The following is a 24122-nucleotide window of genomic DNA, read 5'->3' as shown; positions in this document are numbered from 1 at the left end:
CCCGCTGTCCCGCAAGGGTGGAGGGAAGCTGGAGCCGCCGCCGTGGGCTGCCCGAGCCCGACCCGGCCTGGGGAGGGGGCGTCCCGTCAGCAGCGGGCGGCCCTGTCAGCAACGGCCGGTCCTGTCAAAAACGGCCGGTCCTGTCAGCAGCGGACAGGCCGCACCGCGCCGGTGCCGGGGTCCCGTGAGGCGCGGAAGCAGGTCGGTAGGTCTGACACACAGCCGAAACTCGCCCTTCCTCCCCCTCCGGCCGCCGTCGGGTCTCGGCCGAGCCGTGCGCCGGAGGAAGGCTCCCAGGCGGGAAGCGGTGTCCCAGCGGGCGGCCCCGCTCACGCTGCGTTTCAGAAAGTTGCTTTCGACCCCTTGGCCCCCAGGGACACCGCGGTGAGACACTGAGCTCGCTCCCGGGCTGGGTGTCTGGGTACCCAGGGCGATACGAGAGAAACAACAGTTCAAAGAGATTTTTGAGAAACGAGAATGCCGCATCCTGCGAGAACTGGAATTTTAAGGGCTGTAGTTATACAGTTAATCACCCTCTTTAAGCGCATCTACGTAGCAGTGAGGCTATATTAATGTCAGGTAATCGTGCTTTTAGGACAAGTAAGCAGAATACTAGAAGGCAAATATGTTTATTTGGTCATGCGGTGTGGCATATTGCATACATACACCTGTCCATGCCAGATTCTAGATAAAAAAAGCACATGCCTTATGATGTATGTTTGTTTTATTTAAGACCAGCTGTGTCAACGACTTCGATCTGCACATTCCCACCAATTGTCATTATATGAAAGGATGGCACTAGTTGTATAACTGTTCGTGCTAAATGTAGCTTAGGGAGAAAATGACCTGTGCTACCGTAGAACAGAAGCAGTTATTTTAAAAGAAGTTGTCTACTTTTTTTCTTGTTTTGTTTGGGGTTCTACACAGACCTACAGTTACAGTTTCTAGAAATGTTCATTATATATATGCATACATTTTCAAATACCCTAAAAATACATGGCGCTTTTCACACTGTCTTAAAATCCACTGCAGAATTTGAAATTTGTGATAATATCCTATTACTGATACTATTGGTCTCCTCACAAAGCTCAAGAGAGGGGATGAAGGAATTAATATCCTGTTTCTTACTTACAGAAGTGCCTGGACTCCCCAGCTTATACTGTGTAAGCTAAGCAGGCATTAAGGGACAAACCTGGCCTATGGGGTTTGCATAGACAGGACAAAAGATGGGAGAAAGGAGGGGTAACATGACTTTTGTAAGATCATGTTTAGAGAGGATACTTGAGAAAGTTCAGATGAACTTAGATTTAAAATGAAAAACTAATTTAAAGCCACTTAGATTCTGGATCTTAACTCTTATTAATATACACTTTAAATTAGGAATGAAGCCTAATTTTGTGATGTTTATTTGTCCATGTGTAGCTTAAGCTTATACAGAAAGTCATATATATATATATATACCTGGAAACAGAAGCCAGCCATCAGACCCTTCAATTGTCTTTGATTCCTATGATGCTAAGATATTTTGCACCTGCCAAAAATTTGGTCCCTGTCTCTAGGGCTGTTGGATCTATTAAAAAAAAAAAAAGTTCAACATCTAACTGTTGTTCCCAAGCAAGTTCTTTAATTAGAAAAAGAAAAAGGTTAATTGAATAACCGCTGGTTTCAGTAATCCTTTCTGCCATCACTTAAGTCAGACAATAATCCAAAATATAGTACATCCTGCCATCAAATAATTCAAAGAAAGGCAGGGCAACTGAAGCACTTAAAATGTCAGTCAAGCAATGCTTCAGAACAGTTAGAAAGAATTAGTGTTTCGTGAGTGTGGGGTTTTCCTACCAGACTCAAGCTTGCTAATATAGACTTCTTTCCAAACTTCCATGCAAGAAAAACACATACTATAAAAGAACAAAACCCTTAACAAGAACAAAACTCTTAACAAAAACAAAAACAAAAAACCCAAAACAAAAAAACCCCACCAAAATTAAAAAAAAAAAAAAAAGAAAGGAAAAAAAAGGCTTTCTTGTAGCCTTGAGGTTGACAGTTGTCTCTATTGCAAAACTATAGTCTCGGCAACCCCTCAGTGTGTTATTTTATAACCATTGTCCTGAAAACCACCATGAGTCAAAGCCTATTCAAGCGAGGGAAAGTGACATAACCACTGGTTACCAGTAGCAATGCAACGACAATCTCTCTATCAGGCATACGCCACCAGTATTTACATAGTTACATAGCAGACACTTAAAGAGATAAGTCATGGTATAAAGGGAAGGTTTCTAGCAGCGCATGAATTCAAGATAGGGAATGGAAATAGATTATCATAGAAAATGTAATCAGCATTTGTGCTCTGAAAGGAACTTCCACAGTTTCTATTTACAATGTATGAAAGGATCCGCAGGGCTCGCTGACAGTCTGATCACTCAGGGCTGAAATGAGTCTCAAAAAAGCACTGTGAAATGTACTTCTGGGAACTCTCTTACACCAGCAGGAACGTGGCTGAGACATTTCAAGAGAAAAGGGCAGCTGGGCTTTATGAACTACTGCTGTGGTGGAAGCTGTATGCTTATGAGGGTTCAGAACACAGACAGACCTTTATCCACAGCCAGAAAACAGTTAAGATCTTATCATAGATGGCCTATGGGCAACAACTCTGTGACTTCTTAGGGGAGAAACCAGCTGGCTCTGCCTCTGCTAGTTCCTGGTATGTGTGGCGTTTGGTAAATGTTACTTTGCGGGGTGTGACAGGTACAGAGTGAGCTGTACGGTCACTAGTGGCAAAATGTTCTGAAGCCAAGATAGTAATTTACTGTTCACTAGAAGTCAAACAGCTACAAAATATTTGATTCCGACATCAGGCCTGGCTCTGCAAAGACTGTTTTAGCAAAAACAGCTGTGTAAATTGAATGGTACATGCTCAGTCTAGATATGCTGGGGTGTTTTTATATAATATATCCTGAAAGCGTGGAGTTTTCATATATTCATACATATATTCATGGATTTGGAGCAACAGTGGGTCATGAGGTGTACTTGATTAGAAAGCAAAAAAAGAAAGAGCAGCGGAAAAAAAAAAGTGCAACCCCCTACCTATCTGCATTGTTCATGAGATCAAGAATGGATTTATCCTTCACTTAAGCAGAAGTTAAAGCTAGGAGGTGACTCACTCTGCAAAAGCACATCTCCTTTGTATGATTTTTCTACAAAGGGAGGTTTAATTTCTTCCTTTTAATGACAAGGAGCACAATACTGATCTTCTTCCAGCAGTTAATGGCTGGCGTAACAGGCAGTATGAGAGTATGACTACATTCTTCAGCCTTCTTCTGGAGCAATCTGCATCACGCTTTGAGACCACAAAAACAACCAACAAACCTGTTTCTTTCCCCTTTCAAACAAAACTAACCCAAGTGTGAATTCTGACCAGCTAGTCATGCTGACAAAGCTCCTTCTCTACTGGCAGTAGGGATGTGAAAAGTCACATAAAAAATACAGCCACAGATGGCTTTTTGCTTTCAAGTGCACTGCACACGCTGTCATAGTCCATAGGCGAGAACAGGTTTGGACTGATGGCCCATGGGGCTGAACCAATTGAAAAGAAAAAACCAAAACCAAGAGGGAGGCTTGATCATTATGTCAGGAAGCTGTGCCGACTTGCCATTAGAGAATAGGAAGTGAAGACACATGAGTTCTGTGTGATTTTGCCACTGAATCTCTGAATGACTTCTGACAACTATCTTTTACTCTCCTTTTGCATTCTACCTGCTGTGACGACTCCTGCACACGCTGGGCATCTCTGCTATTGTACACACAGGATTTACATTGGAGAACAATCAAGTACAAGTTCTATTCTAAATAGGTTTTGACACATTAATCTTGAAAGAAAAGGCATAATGTTCCATATGTTATAAAGGAAATGAAAGAAAAGGTGTAATGGAGAAATTTATGTTCATATGCCATGATTAGAAAATTGCTAGAATCAAGACATTCAAAAATATATCAGCCAATTTAAATAAATGCATGGCACCATCAAGTTGAGAAAGCAACTGGATCACTGGGGTTTATTTTTCAGGGGAAACTACCAATAGAGCCTGTGAAAGGTGGTTGTTGCCTGTTGGTCCATCAATGTGTGTGTAGTAAGAAAAAAAACAGCAGTGCCCTTCCCATGCAAACTTCCTACCTGATTGATGGCTGACTGGTGGTAGGTTTGGCAAGACCTCGGGACCAACAAAGCGAGCATCCTGTTCAAGTTGTATCTTTCCCCGTGTGGTACAGGGAGATCACACAGAGTGTTCTTAAAGTGCAATCACATCTAGAGTGAGTTGGGTTTCTGAACATTTCTGCTCAGACATACCCAGAGTCTTAGAAGCTTACTTTTGTTCTGTATTGGAATGAAAGGGCTACAGTCAGAAATTCAGTGGAATTCAAATTCCAGAGTATTTTAATTGTGAAGTAAGAAGTATTTCAGTGTTGAACAAATATTTAACACATAATTCAACATGAAATTCTGAGAAACCTAACAATAATTTGAAGGCTTGTATTTTATCAAAATTGACGAATTATCCACTAGCCAGTCCCACTAGCCATTTTCATGACAACTGCTGTTCTACTGGAAAGCTAATCTTTCAGAAGGAAAGCCCAAATGTACTTTTAAGTACAGAGGAATGAAAATCTTAAGTATTTAAGTACCCCTCAGTGTCTATGGTAAACCTCCAACTACATTAAACTCCTGCTTAATGTGTGGCAACACAAACTCGAGACTTAAGACGTCCATCACCTCTTGCAGAGAACATGAAGGAAACAGTCAGGAAGCCTTTCTATTTCTGGAGAACATGGGCAATTACTGTTACAGGAGAACATCTGAATGAATATATTCTGTCTAGAAGGTAAAGGTATTTTTGGATTCTTCTACTCTGACCAGTAAAAAAACCAACTTTGCAAATATCTTAAGCAGTAGGTCATTTTACACCCATGCAGTGTTCCGTTTGTCTGAAAAGATTTCACTTATGGTCTCAGTTGAGATACCTGTCCGGTTTGAAACCATGTAAATCTAAACATTCAGAAGGGAAAGGTTGTAACAAGGAACATAAGAATATGTATTTTGTTTTACAGCTTGTGACAATGTCATTCCAGAAAGAAGATGGACAAGCTTCATAAAGTAAAACCAAAAAGAAAACTTCACATTAATGCAATCTACAGTTCACTTGAAGTGACAGGAGCTAATTCCTCTTCATGTGCGTTGATGTGACCTGAACACAGTAGTTAAGATGCAGAATGGATCAAAACTGGAAGTTATGGATGAGTAGCCTACAAAGCAAATGGAACATGCAGCTTTTGAACAGTTTGAAATCATGGCTGACAGTTTTATTTCAAGCTGCAGGAAACATTCTTGCACAGGCTTTAAAAGCCCTCTGGACCACAGCTATTTAGCTGTCTTTAGATTGGTATGGACTCCTGTCAAACAAGCCTCCTCTTAAAAAGTATGACAATGAAGTATTTTTATGCCTGTTTTGATGCTTAAAATCTAAGAGCCAAGTCATCCTTTCCTACACAAACATCTGTGGGAGTGTAAAAGGCCTCCTGAATCCATGATTTCAATAGGTTTCTGTGGGGAGTGAGAAAGATGAAGGCAAGTTCTACAATGAAAAAAAATGAGAGAGGAGCATGGGTGGTACTACTGAGGTAGAAACTCTGAATGCAGCTAGAATAAGCCAATGCTTAACCATGGTAGTGGCATGTGCTTTCTAAACTACTTTAGACAGCCAGAAAAATCCTGTAGTTCTAGGGCCCACGGCCTCTCCTGTCTTTGGGCCATTGCTCACAGCCTCCATATCTTTGCTGCTGGGAGAAAATTTGTTCAGGCAATGACTGAGGAATGCATCCCTTCTTGGCAAAACTCTTAGGGGGATACTTGTGGTCCCACAGCGTTAAAATGAGACTTAAAACATATGCTTCCAGTTAAGGGAGTTCTTCCAAGATTTACTCATAGGGGAAAGGAATAACATAGAATAGAATATTTCAGTTGGAAGGGACATACAATGATCATCTAAGTCCAACTGCCTGACCAATCCAGGGGCTGCCTAACCAATTTGGGGAATGTCAGCCTATGCTTAACTGTTTTATTGACCTGAGGGTTTGGATATCCTCACACCTGTGACTTTCATCCCAGAGGCTGTACGCAGCCTCTTCATCCAGAGGTCTGACTTGCACTATTAACTAGTATGTAGCTGTAGTGGTCTCCAAGGAGGTTGCTGCCTCCTGCAATTTGCTGTCACCACAGTGCCAGAAGTTTCTGCCCAGTAATGTTCCATTCACATTGAACATATAGGAAATACATGAAACAAAAGGCAGGCATTTTCAGTTACAAATCTATGACATTACTGGTATTTAGCCCATTCCGATCAACCAGCTAAAGCCTTAGACTGCAACTTTCCACTTCAGCAATTCCATGGAATTAGTTCTGAAAGCACAGTCAATGCTTCTTGATCCACAGACTTCCATTTTTCTTCAAAATTAGCCCTTAAATATCTGTAGCTATACTCAGTCACTTCGTGAGACGCCAGATAGCAATTTTACTTATGCAAAACTTAAGTTCATATTTGTCATACTAGAGCGCAGATGTAGTTTTTTTATTTTATTTTTTATTTGAGAGAGCTTTTTATTTGCAGAGCTTTCTTATGATACACATTGATGGGGCTTCCGGTAGCAGGCTTTCAAAAATAATTAGAATGATGAATCATAATCAGAAATAAATGACTCTTACATCTATTAAGCCAGTTATTTAAAAAATGTTTTGATGAATCATGCAAAAATGCTCACAAACAACGTTATACTTTTTCATAGATATATTTTTTTTTCCTAAGTCTTATGAAAAAAGCTTGTGCTTTTAACACTTGAATCGAAAAAATATTTACAGCAGAGATCATAAATGCTACACTGGAGTTCATACAGGCAAAGTGGGGATGGTCCCCTGCTCTGCCATTCACAAAACACGCTGAGGGTTTCAAATCTGTTCTATAAACTCCCCATTTTAGTGTTCAGTCCTGGATCTTCAGTATACTCCTTTTCTCCAAATCATTCATTTCCTTCAGTATAAGGGCAACATTGTATCTCAGTTCTTGAAACTTTGCAACTGGCACCTGAAACAGAATATTCCAGTTAGAAAACATGAAACGTTTTAGGAACTTTTGAAGATAGGATAGGAACATTCCACGGTGTCAGCCCAATCTCCAAATACCTTTTTTTTTTTTTAGGTTTAAGACAAAGAATTTGAGGTTAACAGGTTAATAATATTCAGTTAATTCAACTAAATCATCTGGGTGAAAAAGAACAGCAGAGTGGAAAAAAGCAGAAACAACAGCTACATAGTACATTTTTTATACTGCCTCATGTGAGAGAAGTTTCTCCAGAAAGTAAACTGAAGGATGCTGTGGTAAAGTAAGGAAGTTGAGGATCAGAAGGGAAGATGAAGACACCTGGAAGGTTGTGGAGCCTACAGAATTCTCAAGGAGCAAATTCCAGATATTCTGATTGTCCAAACTTGCAGGAGAAAGTAATTGAGCCTCAAAGCAAGAGATTTGGCAGCAACCTCAAGAGCAAAGAGGACTGGGCACCATCTATACATGGAAGGTAAAACATTTTGATTAAATATACAAAACATTTTCAACTATGCAGGAGACTAATGGACTTTCCTTTATCATTTCAAGCCTGTGAAGCCAAATGGATGGAAATCTATTATCTGTCAAGATGGAGAACCACACGTGAGCACAGGCTGAGACTGGGTGCAGCGCACAAATGCACGTGCTCACATGAGTACCAGCAGTGTCTGGGTAGTCCCAGGCTGCTCTGCAGAGCACTGCTGCATTTACTCTACTGCTGTGACTACACTGAAGACACACAGTTCTTTTGACAGAGTCCCTTGTCATATCCTTCTGCCTACTGTAGCAGATATCAATTATGTGAGAGGAATCCAACACCCGATTTGCATTTTCCACATGCATCAGAAATACATAAAAAGGCATCATGTCCTTTTCATTTTTGACATATACGCAAGACTCAAAATGCAGCAATTCCCATTGCTTTTGAAAAAGAATCTTCGTTGTCAGAGATCACACTACAATTAAAAAACCAAACCAAACCCAAGAGACCAAAGTGTATAACTTTGTGTATAACCTGTGGTGTACACATTCTGAAACTGTTCATAACGGAATTACCTTCTGGACTTAACATCCTGCAGAAGCCCTCTTAGTTAGGACATTCTCAACATGCCCGAATGAAAGGAAACTGCAGAGGTGAGGACTATATTTGCTTGCATATGGTACCTTGAACCATAACATAGGTTTATCCCAAAGACATACTAACTGTGGGAAGACCACTCATCAGATACAGAAATCAGGTTTACAGCCAGATCTTTGGCATTCAGATCTAAGCAGCAGCAGCAGCGGGCTGATTTGAAGAGAAGGCCATTGTTTGCTATCAGATATCTGAACTACTGTGCATACTGGACAAGCACATCAACATATCTCCACTGCAGAATAGCAAAGGGTCTTACACAGACTTACAACAAGAAAAACCAAAACCAAACCAAACCAACCAGGAACAATGCCACCCAGACTTGACATTATATACCAGGAAAAAAAGGCCCAAATCTAAACAGCAAAGAATGGACAAGTTTTTATTCTTGTAAGTGAATCCTACCCTGTTGTACAGGGTTAACCTGAAGTCCATGGTATCATTTAAGTTCCATGAAGACATTAAACGGAGCCTACAGGAAGCTCTGAGCTGGACTGTCCACAGAGGGGTGAATTTGATCTTCTGTGAAGTGACACTCTCAACACTTTGCAATGGAGCATGTAATTTGTGCCTTCCTCAACAGCTGCCTTCTTGTGAAGCCTTGTAAAAGTACAGTCAGTCCACCTCTTTCAACTCACAGTGCTCTAGTGCTTCCTCCAGACTACTACTTACACAGGAACTGAAGCCAAAATCTTTACAGAGTTCAAATGTAAGAATGCCTGCTGTGCACTGAATTCTTGTACACATCACCATGTTATTTATAGAACAAATAGCATTCCTTTTCAAAGGTTAAAAATATGGAAGAGTTTATGCCATCTTCTGGCAAGCCTTTACGTAGAGTGTCATAAATACTACCACTGACTAATTCTGAGGTAAAAAGCAAAGATTTTTTTTACTTTCTTTCTAGCAGCAAGAACTGTACTGAAGAAAGAGAATAAAGCTACCTCTGCCACAGAGGAGAACGTTACCATTCTTTACCAAACGTAGGGGGTTCAGAATTGTATGATATAATGTATGATTATATAAACTACCCCAGTAATTTTCCTGCCCTCAAGAGCCATCATCAGGCCTGAAGGTTATAGTTGATAACAAACACATAGTTTTTACTCAGACCAGATATTATGCAACAGTGCTTTTCAGTAATTAATATTCTTCTAACAAATGAGGTTTCAGTGAAATGTGTGTAGGAACAAGGTATGATTCTATATTGTATGCAGCTACACTGAACATGAAGGATTCCAAAGCAAACCAATCAATAATAATGCACTGTTTAAAAAAGCTTTAGCATTTTAAATAGTAATTCAACTTTCTAAAAAGAACTTCAAGTGGTTTCTTTTTCATTTATTATGGCAATCAGACTTACTTCAAAGCGATGAGCTGTCCCATCTGAAAGCTTCATCATCATTAGAATGGATGGTTGAAGTGCACGGGCCAGTGAACTGAAATTATTTACATTATTAGTATTACAACAATAGACATCAGCAGTGTGATGAGTACAGCATTGTACATCACCAATTTGAGATGTTCACATAGGCTTTACATAGAACATGAGTATCACAAAGTCCTGTACCTGGCTGGCTGGAGTCCTGTCCAATTTACCTCAGTATTGAGACTAAAAATTTTTTTAATAGCTTAGTAGCTGCAAGTTTAGGAGCATTTTCATTTTACATAATAACCAGTTCAGTGGAACTATGACAGGGATAAGAGCTGAACAAATACTGCTAGTAATAATGCACAGTTTTCTTAGTCGATTTACCATGTTGCATTAATCCTTTCCAACCCTTCATACTTTCCACTGCCATCTCATTTGGGGAATCAAGCTCTTCCAGTCTTCATGCTAAATTTGTGTGTTGTTATTTTATTTGATGACCCAAAGAGGGGAAATGAGTCATTTTTGTGCAGCTTCCATCACCCAGTGTTACCAAAGCCTGCTCAGGACTGACAGACATTACAGCCAGAAGCCATACCTCTTTACAGAGGGTGTTGCTGGATGATAAACAAGAAATCCCAGGGGGGAGGTTGACTTGAAAGGAAAATAAGAAGCAGGAAAATAGAAAAAGATAATATATTGTTCCTGTGTTGTTTGGAAAACAAATCATAGGATTTGCTTGCAGCTTGCAAGCATTGTGCCTGGGGATGTTTATCTGTACATTTTGGTCTCTTTATAGGTATAGATTTTTTATGCATAGTGATACGTGTGTGGTGCTTACAGCACTGCTCATCTGAAAGTCACCTGAACTGGTAGCTTGTGGTCATCACAATGTTCACTTAGGAATCTTTTTTCTTGATTTCAGGAAGACTATCCCCGATTACCCAAGGGCCTCTCGACTATGGCAGCAATGAGACTGTACTCTCCCTCAGAGGCAGGTATTCATGAATGCAATGAAGTCACTCACGCTAATGATTTACAATACTGACAAATACTGGATCATCTTCCAATTTCTTTCACCCTCGTGCATCTTGGTTAGAACTAGACAGAGACCAGGAACAGCACAGACAAGTGGTTTCTGTTTCCTCTGGGTCTAGCCAAAGATCCATCCCCCAGCTGCCTCTGCTGTGGCAGATGGCAAGAAGCTATCCACTGCAGGCACAGACAGGATGGCCACAAAGGCCTTTAGTCCCGTTTTGTGAAAGAAACTAGGAGGTGGTCCAATTGCATAATTATGGCAGTGTAAAGCTGCTGTTCTGAAGCCTCTCTTTGCAGTATCTACAGCCAAATGTAGAGGTGATTGAAAGTAATTTTATTTAACATGCACAACATACAAATGGTAGTCTACTTGAGAAGTTGAATAGATGATTTCCCTCCACTGCTCTAGAGAAACCGAGAGCTTGGCTGGCTGCGTGAGGCTCAATCCATCTAATTTATTCCATCATCTCTGAGGACCTGTGGAGTTGTCTCAGCTCCATTAAGTTTTGAAATATTGAAAGAGAAACTCAAACTTCGAGTGAAATGTTTCTAGTACAGAGGTTTTGGAGATAAAGCAAATAAGGAGCCTAAAAAGTATCATCAGTAGAAGACAAAGGCAGCAGCCTTTTGGCAGGTCCATGTTAACAGCAGTAACCTGTATATAAATTGACTACACTGTTCAGAAAATTCCCTCCATATCTTACCATGTAATGCTACATGCCAATCCCTAACAGGAAGATACTTTTTAACACCATTAACATTTTTAAGGAGCACAAGAACTCAGTTTAACGATGGGCAAAATAATTTCTAAGGTCATGCAGGATTCTTTTTTATACCTTGTGGATATAGCTACGTCCACTCTCCACTTGAAGTCCTGGACACCTGGCAGCCTACTTCCTTGTACCAGAGCTGTGCCTTCGGAAGCAGGACGCCTACAGAGTAAAACAGAAATGGCAGACTGAAATACAGATTCATAAAAGAAACAACAATCTAAAGAGATAATAAGATTCCTCAGAAAAAAACCCATCTGGAACTTGTTTCTCTTCTACATCTATTCTCAGAGAGGTCCGAAGGTTTTGTGTATTTAAGGCAGCTGTGCTCAGATTACCCACTTTTCCTACGCTCAACTATGGTCCATGTTAAAAAAAGAGACCAAGTGACTCTATGTAATTCCAGTATACTGATGTCACTCCAAAGTTTAGTAAGAGTCCTTCTGGTGGCTGGCATATCTATTATTTCAATTATATGCAACTGTGAGGTGTAGAAGGGCATCTGCAAATGTATCTTTACCTTCATGCAGATCCAACAGGAACAAGCAGGAATGAGGCAGATGACTTGAGCAAAAAAGTTGGAATAAGGTCACTGTGCTCCTTCAGCAGAAAGCATCTAGTATTAGCGAGCAGCAACGTTTTAAAATATAACATCAGAGTGTACTTTGAAGCATATTTTAATAAAAATAGTAATCACACAGTGGTTTTTGCTAGTCTAACATAATTTGAAAATTCTAAGTTCCTTACATAATGTTCACTGCCAACCCCAGCACAACCTTCAGGATTTTTGTCTCGTCTAATGTATAAGAAGCCAAGGACTTCATTTATTACTCTTATTGCAGGAAGAATCAGGCTGATCAAACCTCAGTTTATTTCTGAGAGGACATACAGTTGACAGTGATTAAACTCAAGATGGTTGACAACCTTTAAAATTTTAACAGCATCTTACACTCTGGGTAAGTCAACAAGCCAAATCTGACACAAAGACATAACACCCATTTTTAGATATACATGCAGAAATATCTTCAGAATGAGGTCACTGAGCTGGTCCATTCGGGAGCTGGTGTGGACTTCATGTTACTTACCATATTTATTTATTTTTTGCTAAACATCCCATGTCTCTGGAAGTTATTTACGGTACATTTCAAAGCTACTCCAGTACTCCTGCTAAGGGCAGGATAAGAGACATTACATCCTTTATCCACGGTGCTAGACATAATCTAATTACAGACTTTACATCAGAAAGGAATCCTCTCTGAACAAATCAAGGGCTGTAGAAATGATAGTCTAACATCCCTACTCAGATTCTTGTCTGCCAGTTAGCTGGTGCCTTTAGAAACTACTCAGAAAGATTAATGATTTGATAAGGTACACAGGAGTGACAGACTGAGATCCTCCAATACACTTGCATTTAGCAAAGGCAATATCAGAAACAGTTTATTCTTTTTTGGGGGATGGTGTCAGAAGTGACACACGTTCCTAATAGCATGGTAAAGGAATGAGCAGGAAAAAAAATAGATCAGCTGGTTCTTACTCACTGTCAACTACTGGATAGGAAGTAGGTCACCACAGCTGGGTGCAAGCACGAGGAGCTGGAGTCTAGAATGGTCATTAGCAGGATTAAACAGTAAGAACAGGCCTTTCTCTCAGTGGTGAGCTGCTGCCAGAGTATTGCTTAATTTGGGGAATGCCTAAAAATAGCCATCCTGCTGCCGCTTCCTTAAGACACACTAACTCCCATCAATGGAAAACAGTCCATTCAGTGCAGCACCAGCATTTGGGGGCAAGGAAGAGTAGAGAAAACAGGAAGACGTTCTAGTTAACGGTGGTGGGAAAGGTCAGCAATGCCCAAACAGAGGTGAAGGTTCTGAATATTGTTAAGCTAAGGCATTTCTGTGGCCAAACCACAAAGCTTTAGCTCTGGTCAGGACTGTTCTTCAGTACCATTCCCTCAGAAAGAGTCATGGCTTTTATAGCTTAATTTAAGCTTCTGTCAGCACCTTCCCAGCTTGGACAAAATCATAACTGGAACTGCAAGAATCCTGTAAGGACGACAGAATGTGCATAGTGGTCAACATATATACAGAAATTATACAGGCCATTAATCAAGCCACTGATTTCTAAGAGGAAAAGCAAAACGCAACAGAAAAGACTCAATGGATCTTATACCCAAAACCTATAGACTATAATCACATTTTGTAAACGCAGTTTCCAGCAGCTGCAATATACTGTCAGCACATAGTGCAGAAGGCAGAAGTTAGAACAACTAAAGCACCACAGATCAGCTAGAGACAATCCAAATCATACATGGAAAGGATGATACACCTCATGACAAGAGCATCATCTGCCAAAGGATGCAAGAGAAGAACATCGAAAATGAAAGATTAGATAATCTGGAGCAGCAGCTGACCTAACAATATCAATACTAAAGACAAATTCCGGACGGTTCCCTGTTCGCATAACAAGACATGCCCAGCAGGCCACTGAGCAGGGAGAATGAATACATTGGTATGTGTGAAATGCTGACCAATGGCACGCAGAATGCACCCTCTTGGCAGAAACAAAAGCTACACTATTTTTTAAAAAATGCAGTACGTTTATCCTAAATATTCAGAGAAAGGAAAGTTAGAGTTATCCTTCCCCTTAAATAAAAAAAAGTTTTCATTTTGTGTAGTTATTTGACGGTGTCAATGTGGCAAGTTTTTCTTTCAGTCTATATAGCTTGATGGAACCGCGGAGACACCAAAATAAAAATGTAAAACTTCCAGTACTTCAGAGCTGTTGTTTAGTGAACAAAATTGCAAAAAATAGGGTAAGATGCCAGGAAAAGTATTAAAAATGGATTTTTCTGGGTTATCTAGCTCATACTGAATTTTTGATCAGATGCTAATACTTCTCTTACCATCACAATCATATATATTTACAACTCAATAAGCATATGTATGATTCAGTGTTACATTTAAGATTATAAAAGCAGATCTGTCTAGAAATCAAATCTGAGGTACTCTTCTCTGGTCTCAAAACACAGAGCAAGATTACACTGGATAATCACAGCTTTTGAAATGAGGAAAAGCTAAATTTTCCAGCATCGTGATTTCACAGCAGAAAACAGACAATCATGCATGCTTCAAATGACATCTAAATTTATCTTCTTTCTCCACTGCAAACAATATTTCCACTTTCCAACCATGAATTTTGCATTCTTAACACCTATAATTCAAACAGAAGAGCAAAGAAAAGATGAGAAGGCTGAATTTATTTTTACTCCAAGAACCTTTAGCTTTAAGCTAAGATCTTAACTGAGGAGATGAAAAATATTTTTAACTTTGGTAGCAGCATTCAGACCCTGGTGAGGTTAACTGAAGTACCACAACTATGATTATCAGGTTTCCACGCAGAGTACCTGGAGCAGTGTTGGGATAGTGATGCTGTGTGCTGAGTGACCGCAAGTTTCAAGGAGAAAAGTTTTGCATATGCAAAAGTTCAAGCAATTTCTAGATGCAGAATCAGCTAAATGTGGTTTAGCAGAGAACCATATAGAAAAAAGGAATCCCTAGAATGGACAAAAGAGAGAGGCTGTTCAAAAAGGTCTTGATTTAGTATTTCCTCTAGAGCTACTGAGCTATAGGGCTTAGAAAATGACAGCTAGCAGAGCACCTGATATCTCATACAGGTCATCAAGTCACCCAGTGTGAATTCCCAATTCCACTGTACATTAAGACTTGATTAAATGCCATTTGAGAAAGCTTCCATGAACCACAGTATGTAGAAGGCATTTGTAGCTTGGCTCTCAACAATTCAAGATCTGACTTGAAGTGATAATGATGATAAAAATGCTTAATTCTGCAATGCATTTTTCATCTGTAGGTATTAATGCACCTTACAGAGGCTACAGAACATTATAAAAACTGATGGGTGATGATCACAGAAAAACTGAAAATTGAAAACTGGCATGAAGCTACTTACTGCATATATAGCCATGCATGAGTGACATCATGTTATGTTGAATCAAAATAATGGGACAAATCTTATTCTCATATATTTAGAGAATTTTGCTCTTCCTTTACTAGGACTGGGATTTTTGTCAGCAGAGCTTTCTGCAACCCTGCCTGTTGCACAATGCATGATACATGAAGATACTAACCTGTTACCAAAGACTATACTGGAGAAGTCCACAATGAAATCTTCTGGTATCCTTAAAGAGAAGAGCAATAGAAAATAGTTAAGTGTTTCGTAACCACAAACACATGGCCTTAGCTACCAAAAAAAAATAAATCTATTACAGAACACAAAAAATATGTCAACATTTTCCGTCTTCCATTGCTTAAAACTGCCATCAGCTCTTATGTAAGCACTTCAGTATTGATTCAGTCTAGGCTCTCAAAAGGACAGCTTATGTTTTTGTATCAAGAACCCTAAAAAGTGTATTATGTATCTCTGTCCTACCTAGTATGGCAACAGTGAGTTTGAAAAGAACCAGTATTTGCTTAACTTCTCCCAGTAAAGTCAAGAAAAATTCTACCGATGGCTCTGACAAGTGCAGAAGGCAAGCTAGCAATGCATGTTTTCATGCTATCCCAAACCTACACATTTCATTTCACTTTCACTTGAAATATAATGAAAAGAATACAGAATTAATTGCTCCCTCAAAAGTGGAAACAGAGGCCTTTGCAGTTAAGATTACTTACAAAAGGAGCACATCTAACATCGGGAGGGCAAGCATAAATTTGATGGGGACAATGAGAACAGACTGAATAGACTAACTCACACTCCCTCCGCCCCATGCCTCTGCACTGCTTCACCATTCCTCTGATGCTACTGCTGCCTTACAAACGAGCTGCTGTTGATTTTCAGTTCAATATATATCTGGCTGTGAATTGCAAAGACCGCGGAGCAAACACTATCCATTCAGCTGCCTTTGCCACAGGGACAGTAACCTCCTGCAGAGAGGCAGGTTGGACAAGTGGAAGAAGTAACTACTGCTGCCACAGTGAAATCCAGCACTTAACATCAATCAGTGCCCAGAGACATTACTCACCGGTGGCTTGAGATACACAGCAGTATATCAAAGAAAAATCAAAGCAAACAAGGAAGTTACCTGTCCTAAAGGGCTTACAGTATCTAATGATGGGAGAAAAAACAACTCATCAACTCACACAGTGGGAAGATGAAACAGCAGTTATTAGAGATTGAATTCTTAATGGAAGAAGTGGGGTTAAAACGCATTTTTAAAGAGTGCTTAGATAAAACTGAATTCATATTAGCAAGGTAGTTATCTAAGGTAAACTGGGAAGTGAGGAGGAGAGACTAGACAGTGCTTTTTTGGCTGCATGTGTCTGTCTGTCTTTCAGAAGAGACAAGACTATTTCTGCAAACATTACTTATACTGTCCGTGCAAATGTATCACTTAACCCATCCCGATGACGACTGAATATCCTCTGTATGTAGTGGAATAGCTGGAAAAAGGGGGTGTAATATGATTATTATGATACCTATCACAATACTTGCTCGACTGTAAGAGCAAGAGTTATTAAAACTGAAGCATTAATGCTACCTTTGAGCTTGCATTATTTTTGCTGTGCAGTTAATGATTTTGCTGAAAATTCTGTTCCTGGCTCAAGCAGCTTACACAAGGCCAGTCACACACTAAGCAGATCAGACACAGAACACGGCACAGCTCAGGTCTGAGCTACAGATGGCAATCAGTTTTCAAAGGAGCATTCTGAGGAAGGGACTTCAAAGGGTAAGGAAGAAGGTGTGAGGATGCCTCAACCCCCTGTTATTGGTCTGAGCCATAAAGTTATTAAACAACATGTGAGGAAAAACGAGCACCCACAATTTAGAATGAATTTATTCTCACTGGCTCAGCCAGTCAGGCCAAGAAATATAGAATAGCAACCCTGTGAAACCAGTAGTTTTGATCTAATTAATCAGAAGTGGGCATGCCTCCCTGCCTCTCTCTTCACCAAAACCAGAAGACAAGACCAGCTGCATCACCAGGAAATTGAGAATTACAAGACTTCAACATGTGGAATTAGTTCAATCTTCAGCTTCACTGAAGGCAAAAAACCAGAACACAGGAGAGGTGAAAAAAAGGTAACCTGCCCAAACACTGGGTGCCAATAACGCCAGGACACTGCCGTTAAACCAACTACATGTGTTCTTCATGCACATGGTCACAGGATGACCCACAGGAGTCACTGCAGAAGGGTAAGTGTCCAAATGCAATTAGTAGATGACTTAAAAACAAGCAGGTATCTAATCTACAAACCCAAGTGCATTGGGAAACATAGGAAATGACACTTCCCATAGGAATTGAAGATGCTAAAGGTGCTACCAAATTGACTAAGTATTAGAGCTTGAGAGTAAAATAAGCTATTCAGTCTTCTAAAAGTTTAGCCACAAGGTGAAGAGAGCTACTCACAGGAAATAAGACTGTCAGAGAAGGAAGTTAGGAAGAGTTCCAATAACGTAAGAATCATGGGAGCAGAGCAGCAATGAGCAGCACATAAAACAGTCTGCAAGCAACACAAATGCAGTTATCTGAACTATTGCTGCTGTATTAGTCCTGTTAACCAGAACGCAAGACAAAAAAGATTTTTCAAGATATAAAAGATATAAAAAAGATAATCCGAACTAAAAAGTGTTTTCATAGTTCCATGAATAATCTATAAAGTGAGGGGAAGAAAAAACCAACTACAAAAGTGGAAGGCATTAAAGTGTGGTCAAATGACAAGGACAGGGGCCTGGGAGTCTGGATTTCTAGATACAGCAAGTGACTTCTGGCACCCCTCTATACCAATTTTTTCCACTGCTCAATAGAGGAATATTCACCCACCCCCCAGAGAATTTGGCACGGAGCTTTTAGTGCTCTTCATTATTCCTTAATCACACCGAACACATTCTGCGTGCACCTCAAAAAACACCAACTCCCACTGGGTCAAAAGCAATTCATCAGTTTCTTACTGACCTACTTTAACCTGGGTGTGAACTCCATGACGTGGCAGAGGAAGCAGCTTGCATTTTAGCTCACAAGACAAAAGGCAGGCCAAACTCCAGCTCTGAGCTGCAGACAAAATTGTATCAACTAGCATGGCACCTTTCAGCATGGCCCCAATTGCACCCTTCAGTGATTACACCCCAATTACAAGTCTAAATCCACAGCTTTAATTTGCCTGAAGTTGCTCATAAAGTTACGCTTACGACTCTGCAGAACAGAGCCTGAGAAGAAAGCCAATTTGCAGGTTAACGGACAAATAAGGATGAAAAAAAAAAGACAGAATGAGCAAAATATCTATCTATCTATCCTAGGTAGCAATCAGAACACTAAGGATTATGGGAAATTAGCATTTTAAAGCAATTGGGCCTTGGTGCAGAGATTTCTCTATAGATGAAAGCACCAACTTTCTCTTCTCTCATGACTACTGAATATGGAAATAAGGGAAAAGCCATAAAGATTATTAGCATCTCATATCTAGCTTTTAGGATCCGAACATCTATTCAGACATACTCTGAACAGACGGATACAGGTTTTGCTTAAGTCCGTAACAAACGCAGTGCTTGGGTAATGGGCAGGACAGATCGTAGCTGGACAAGGTGGTAGGATTTCATGAGCCTTATATCATTGGCCTTTCAAAGAAGAAAAAAAGTAGGGCAGTTTCTTAGCTTCTGAAATGTTACCACTGTCTTACCAAACATGTTAAAAAAATATTGCAGGGCAAGGTGGGGATGGCAGAGAGAAGGTCACTCACATTTGCATAACCTACATTACAGACTAAATTAGACCAATCTCCCCAGCATGTGAAATTTACTGCTCATGCTCAGTGCTAAATCAAGTCTTACACAACACCTGTTTTTTTCCTCTGGCTTCACATGACATTTGGCAACAGATGTATTATGTGTTATTTACAGGTAATTTTTATACTAGCTTTGTTGTGTAAAAAAGTTGATTTAAGGAAGCAGTGACATAAAAGTTATGAAGAAACAAACAGATTAAAAAAACAGGCATAAGCAGGCATACCTGAGCTCCTTTAGGTCTTCCTTAAAAACCTAGAAAGACAATAAGGGTGAAATTTTACAGGATGTAGTCTTGAAAAATCATTACCTAGTGAATTAATAGTGGTTACTTGCTTGGTGTCTCTCCCTAGAAGTTTTAGTCTTGAATGCCGATAGTTTTGAACTGACAGTTTACATATTAAGAATTTCCAGAAATGCTCAATCAAGTTGTGAGAAACTAATTTTAAAGACGTAAATCTCTTGGAAGCCTTAACTTTTGAAAACAACATCCCTGCCATTTCATTCATGTAGCTATCCATAACATATTCTTCTTTTAGAGTAATTATGTGCCCTTATTCTCAAATATGTTTTGCAGTAACTTGTTTAAACTACGACAACCAAATGGAAGTGGCAAAAGATAAGCTCTGAATACTAAGAACATACTTTCACCATGTTTCCTGCGATACATGAGCTTTCCCCGTACAGCTGGGTAAATATGAAAAGAGTATCTTAAACAAGAGAGAGGTGCTGGAAGCCTAGAAGAGGTTCACTCACATAAAATAAGAAAAGAAAAAATATAAGGTAAAGGAAATGAAACATGAAAAAAGGAAATAAAATAGCCATGAAGAAGGACTAGGAGTTGGGAACATGGCAGATGTATACATATTCTCACAGAACATCCGTATTATAAATAGAAACAGCACTTTCTCCCAATTTCCACTATATTGTTCTGGTCATAAGACCTTCCTTCCTCTACGACAGAAGTATGAAAAAAGGCAGGCAAAGAAATATGAGAAATTATATGTGCTGACAAAATGAGTGGTATGTGTGAACACACAGTTAGGGTAAGAGAGAGAGCTGATGCCAATGAAGTAACACTTTGCAACGGTTTCTTTTGGGGTTTTAATTTAAGAGTGAAAACAAATTGCACAGTAAACAAAATGCTGAAGCAGGAGATACAGGAACGTCTTTCCCAAAGCTTAAATACTCTTCCAAAAGGCTCACTGTAAATCTACCCAACAAGTAAAATAACAAGCTCTAGACATTTGGCAACATTTTTAAGTCTCTTCCAACCACTTTAACTTTTTGATGTTCAGCTCCCCACCCTGGCAAATAGAATTTAGATGGTAACTCGTGTCTAACGCAACTTTTAACATATCAGGATTCCAAGTACTCCCAGAACCTACTTCTTGTTTGAAAGTTGATAAGGGGAGTCTCAACGCTTCTCGGAGAAGGGTGTACATGCCGGAAATGAGGAAAGCAAGTTGCTCTTCTGAGAGATTACTGCTCTCTGCAATCAGCTTGACAGATTCCTTGCAGTCTTTTCCTTCCAATGCATTAACAGTGACTGTGAATAAGAAAGCAAAGTAAGATCCCTTCAAAAAGAGGAAGACCTGGAGACTGCGAACATTCACATAAACATGTCTATGATTTTACTTAATGTATTGACATTTTTCCTGATGTGAAACTGTCACTTCAGGTCTCTGTAAACACACCTGATCATCTACCACCGCACGTCAGTCTCACAACACTACTAAGAGCTTCAATGGATTAGGCTTTTGCACTGTAAAATTGAAGATGTTTTCACTGCTGAAATTTGTTCCAGTGGGATAATGAAAAAAAAAGAAAAAAAAAATTAAATTAGCTCACGAGTACAAATCCAACTTGAGCTTCTATCAACAAACTTTTTCACATCAAAAGTCTGCTTACAGCTTAATTACACTTCTGATACACAGGCTAAGAGAGGATTGAGAGAGTGAAAAACTCAACACTGTTCTCCAATGTTTTACATAATTAATTTATCTTGCAATGTCAGCAGAGACAAAGGATTAAATGAGGAAGAAGACAAAACTAAACCTTCAAGTCTTGTAGTTTGCACAACTGCCGATAATACAAATTACTGTTCATCCATGTGGCAATATTATACACTAATAAGTGGTGTGCGATTATCTCAATCTTCACCATTCAGTTATTCTTCCTTTTTCCATATATGCCCTGCCTTATACAAATTTCTGTTGTGATGTCAGCCTCTGTCCTGCACTCTGATCAGTCTGCATGGACTGCTGGAGCCACAGGTAGCCCCACTGTGGATAAAAAAGACTACTGACACAATCCCATTGCAGGACTGGGGAATTAGATTAGTCATTTACAATGAGCCATATTAGTGCAGTGAATAAAATATGAGAAGTTAAAAACATCCACAAAGTGTTACTGAAAGCCAACACTAAGAGATAAGCTTAATACTAATGTTGGGGAAGGAAAAAAAAAACTTGAAACCAAAAAGAAGAGTTTTAATCAAACTGTCAGCCTTCCTTTTGGTATTAGGTGTCTTCCATCTTCTAATTCTGGATAAATTATCTTTGCTTTTTACATTTTTAAACACACACCAAATTCAGTGGCAAGTCCTGGATCATTCACATGGCTGACTGAATTTCTCTGGTGCTATCTGCAAGGCAGATCTCACACAAGGTAGCAAGAATGTCTAAGGTGCTAGTACAAGGTTTTCTGAAAGAGGTTCTGCTCTATGACAATAAAACTGACATTGAGAAGAGTCTATTTACAGGAAAGGACAAATGCAGCTCAGCACTGAGGCCTGTCTACTAGATCATGCACAGAGCAGGAAACAGGTCTCTGTCTGCTTACATACTTAAATACAACTTTGATCTGTTTCTTCAAAGAACAACAGGTTGCTTACAGTTTTTAACTAGACAGCTTTAATGACGATATTGGTCTTTCTGTTGACCAACCTTAAAAACTGGTTAAAAAGCCATGTCGTCTTTAACAACTTACTTGCATTACTCTAGAATACAAGATTTTTTACTCAGTATAGCTCAGGAAACTCAAAAACGTCAGCTGTATGAATATTTCCAACAGTCAATCTGAGGGAGAAAAAAATAGAATAACCCCAAAGCACCCATGAAAATCTCACTGCTGGGTCCTTTGCTCCTAGTAGAAGATGCCTGAGATCTCAAACTTTATACTTGCAGTTTAGCAGAGCCTGCAATAACACTGGCTGGATAACCCTGAGATAATGATATATGCAGTTTTTACATCATGAACTGAGCAGGCATATGAAGCAGCATCTCATTTTTGGTATCAGCTATTATTTTAGCAATAGAGTAACAGCAACAGCCTCAAACAACTAACTTGGTGCCAGTGCCAGAGCAATTTAAATATACTCTGTTGAAAGCTGTCTTAACGTCTTCAAAGACTTCTAAACCTTTAAGGGAAAAAGGCGCTGTCCTGCAAGCTGTTAACCACAGAGCAGCAAGAGCAGAAGACAACTTGTGCCAGCTCTGCACGGTCTGGAGGCTGTCTCCATCCACGCTGGGGGACACGGGCACCGGGTAGGGTCACCTGCCCTGGCTTCAGATGGTTTTGAAGGACTCTTTGCTCCCCCTGCAGTACGAAGCATTTGTTGCATACCTAAATGCAGGTGATAATTTACATCAAAATTAATCCAAAACAGGGTTTAGGAGGCAGTCAGGCTTCCTGGGTCTGATAGAACTTTTTGGTCTCCATTGCTCCTGCACTAGACAGCAAATATGGTCCAACATCTGTGTTTACTTTTGTCCCAAGTGTCTCTGCCGATATGTAGCTTTACTAATTTCAATCATTGTAAGGAAACCCTGGATACATCGCTCCCTTTCTGACACTGTCACACCTAAAGACAAACCAGCTACCACAGGCTTTGAGTCCTCATTGACTCACATCAGGAAGAAAAAGCCTGAGAGCAAGTTTGCTGAGAGAACGTGCACGTTCGGGTCGCAGCACTATCCCACGCTGTGCAGCCATCGGTCTCCTCTCAGCTGGCCACAAACAAGCCGTTTGCTCTGCCAATTAGCTCTTCTCTTTGACTATTCTGTGATTATTTTGCCTACAATAATTTACTCAACCAAGTAACTCTGATTTTGGTGGTCAAAGGTGCCTTGAGAAAATTTCACCTGTCTGGCCTTACCACAGGAAGAACCTCACAGACCAAAATCAAACAGGCAGAGCATTTTCAATCTTAGAGCCCCAAATTCCGTGTGACGCCTGCACTCCGAGGCGCCTTCATTTTCTCCTGCACATTATGGAAATATCCATGCGCTCCCCGACTTTCACAGCCTGACAGTGACTCGACCACTCGCCCTGGGACCGAGGGGTGAGAGCAGAATGGTTTTAACAGCCCTCACTATGATTTTGGGGGCCATCCGCAGCTCCGTACCTCATTCTTACGGATTTTACGGAATTTTAGAATACAACCAAGAAAACCCATCACCGTATTTAACCCTCGGCTTTAGGTTCCCGCAGGGAAAAGCGTCCCAGGAGCGCTGCAGAGGAGAGCAGACCCCCTGGCCGTCCTTGCCTTCCTCAGAGGACCCACGGCTTCCCTGAGGGAGGCGGCGGGACCGCGGGTGCCCCTTCCCGGCCCGCATCGGGGAGCCCCGGGGCAGGGCTGCGCGCCGAGGGCAGGCCGCGCTCGGGCCCTACCTTTGAGGAGCCGCCGGAAGGTCTCCTTGCCCAGCTCCTGCACGCCCCGGGCCATGGCCTCCACCTCGGCCGGCACCCGCGGCCCCAGGAAACCGCCGCCGCGGCCCCCACCGCTCTCGCCGTGCCCGTAGGCTACCCCCGCCGCCTTGCCCACCGCCGCCGCCATGGCAGCGCCGCGCCGCCCCGCCCGCCGG

General features: G+C 40.6%; 1 protein-coding gene across 1 annotated transcript; it reads right to left on the bottom strand.

Moving 5' to 3' along the window:
- Nucleotides 1–6610: 6610 nt before the first annotated feature.
- LOC106895666 (COMM domain-containing protein 5-like) lies at nt 6611–24116 on the bottom strand. Its single transcript, XM_014955218.1, has 7 exons — nt 23929–24116; nt 20643–20803; nt 19481–19509; nt 15605–15655; nt 11527–11622; nt 9647–9722; nt 6611–7130 (listed from the first exon to the last, which is right to left on the bottom strand). The coding sequence occupies exons 1-7, from the start codon at nt 24092–24094 to the stop codon at nt 7029–7031; spliced, it is 681 nt and encodes a 226-aa protein (XP_014810704.1). The 5' UTR covers nt 24095–24116; the 3' UTR covers nt 6611–7028.
- Between the last annotated feature and the right edge of the window lie 6 nt (nt 24117–24122).

This window comes from Calidris pugnax, unplaced genomic scaffold (genome assembly GCF_001431845.1).
Source record: "Calidris pugnax isolate Ruff unplaced genomic scaffold, ASM143184v1 scaffold38, whole genome shotgun sequence".
Classification (NCBI taxonomy): Eukaryota; Metazoa; Chordata; class Aves; order Charadriiformes; family Scolopacidae; genus Calidris; species Calidris pugnax.
The sequence above is the reverse complement of the archived record's forward strand: the minus strand, read 5'-3'. Positions and strand labels throughout refer to the sequence as shown.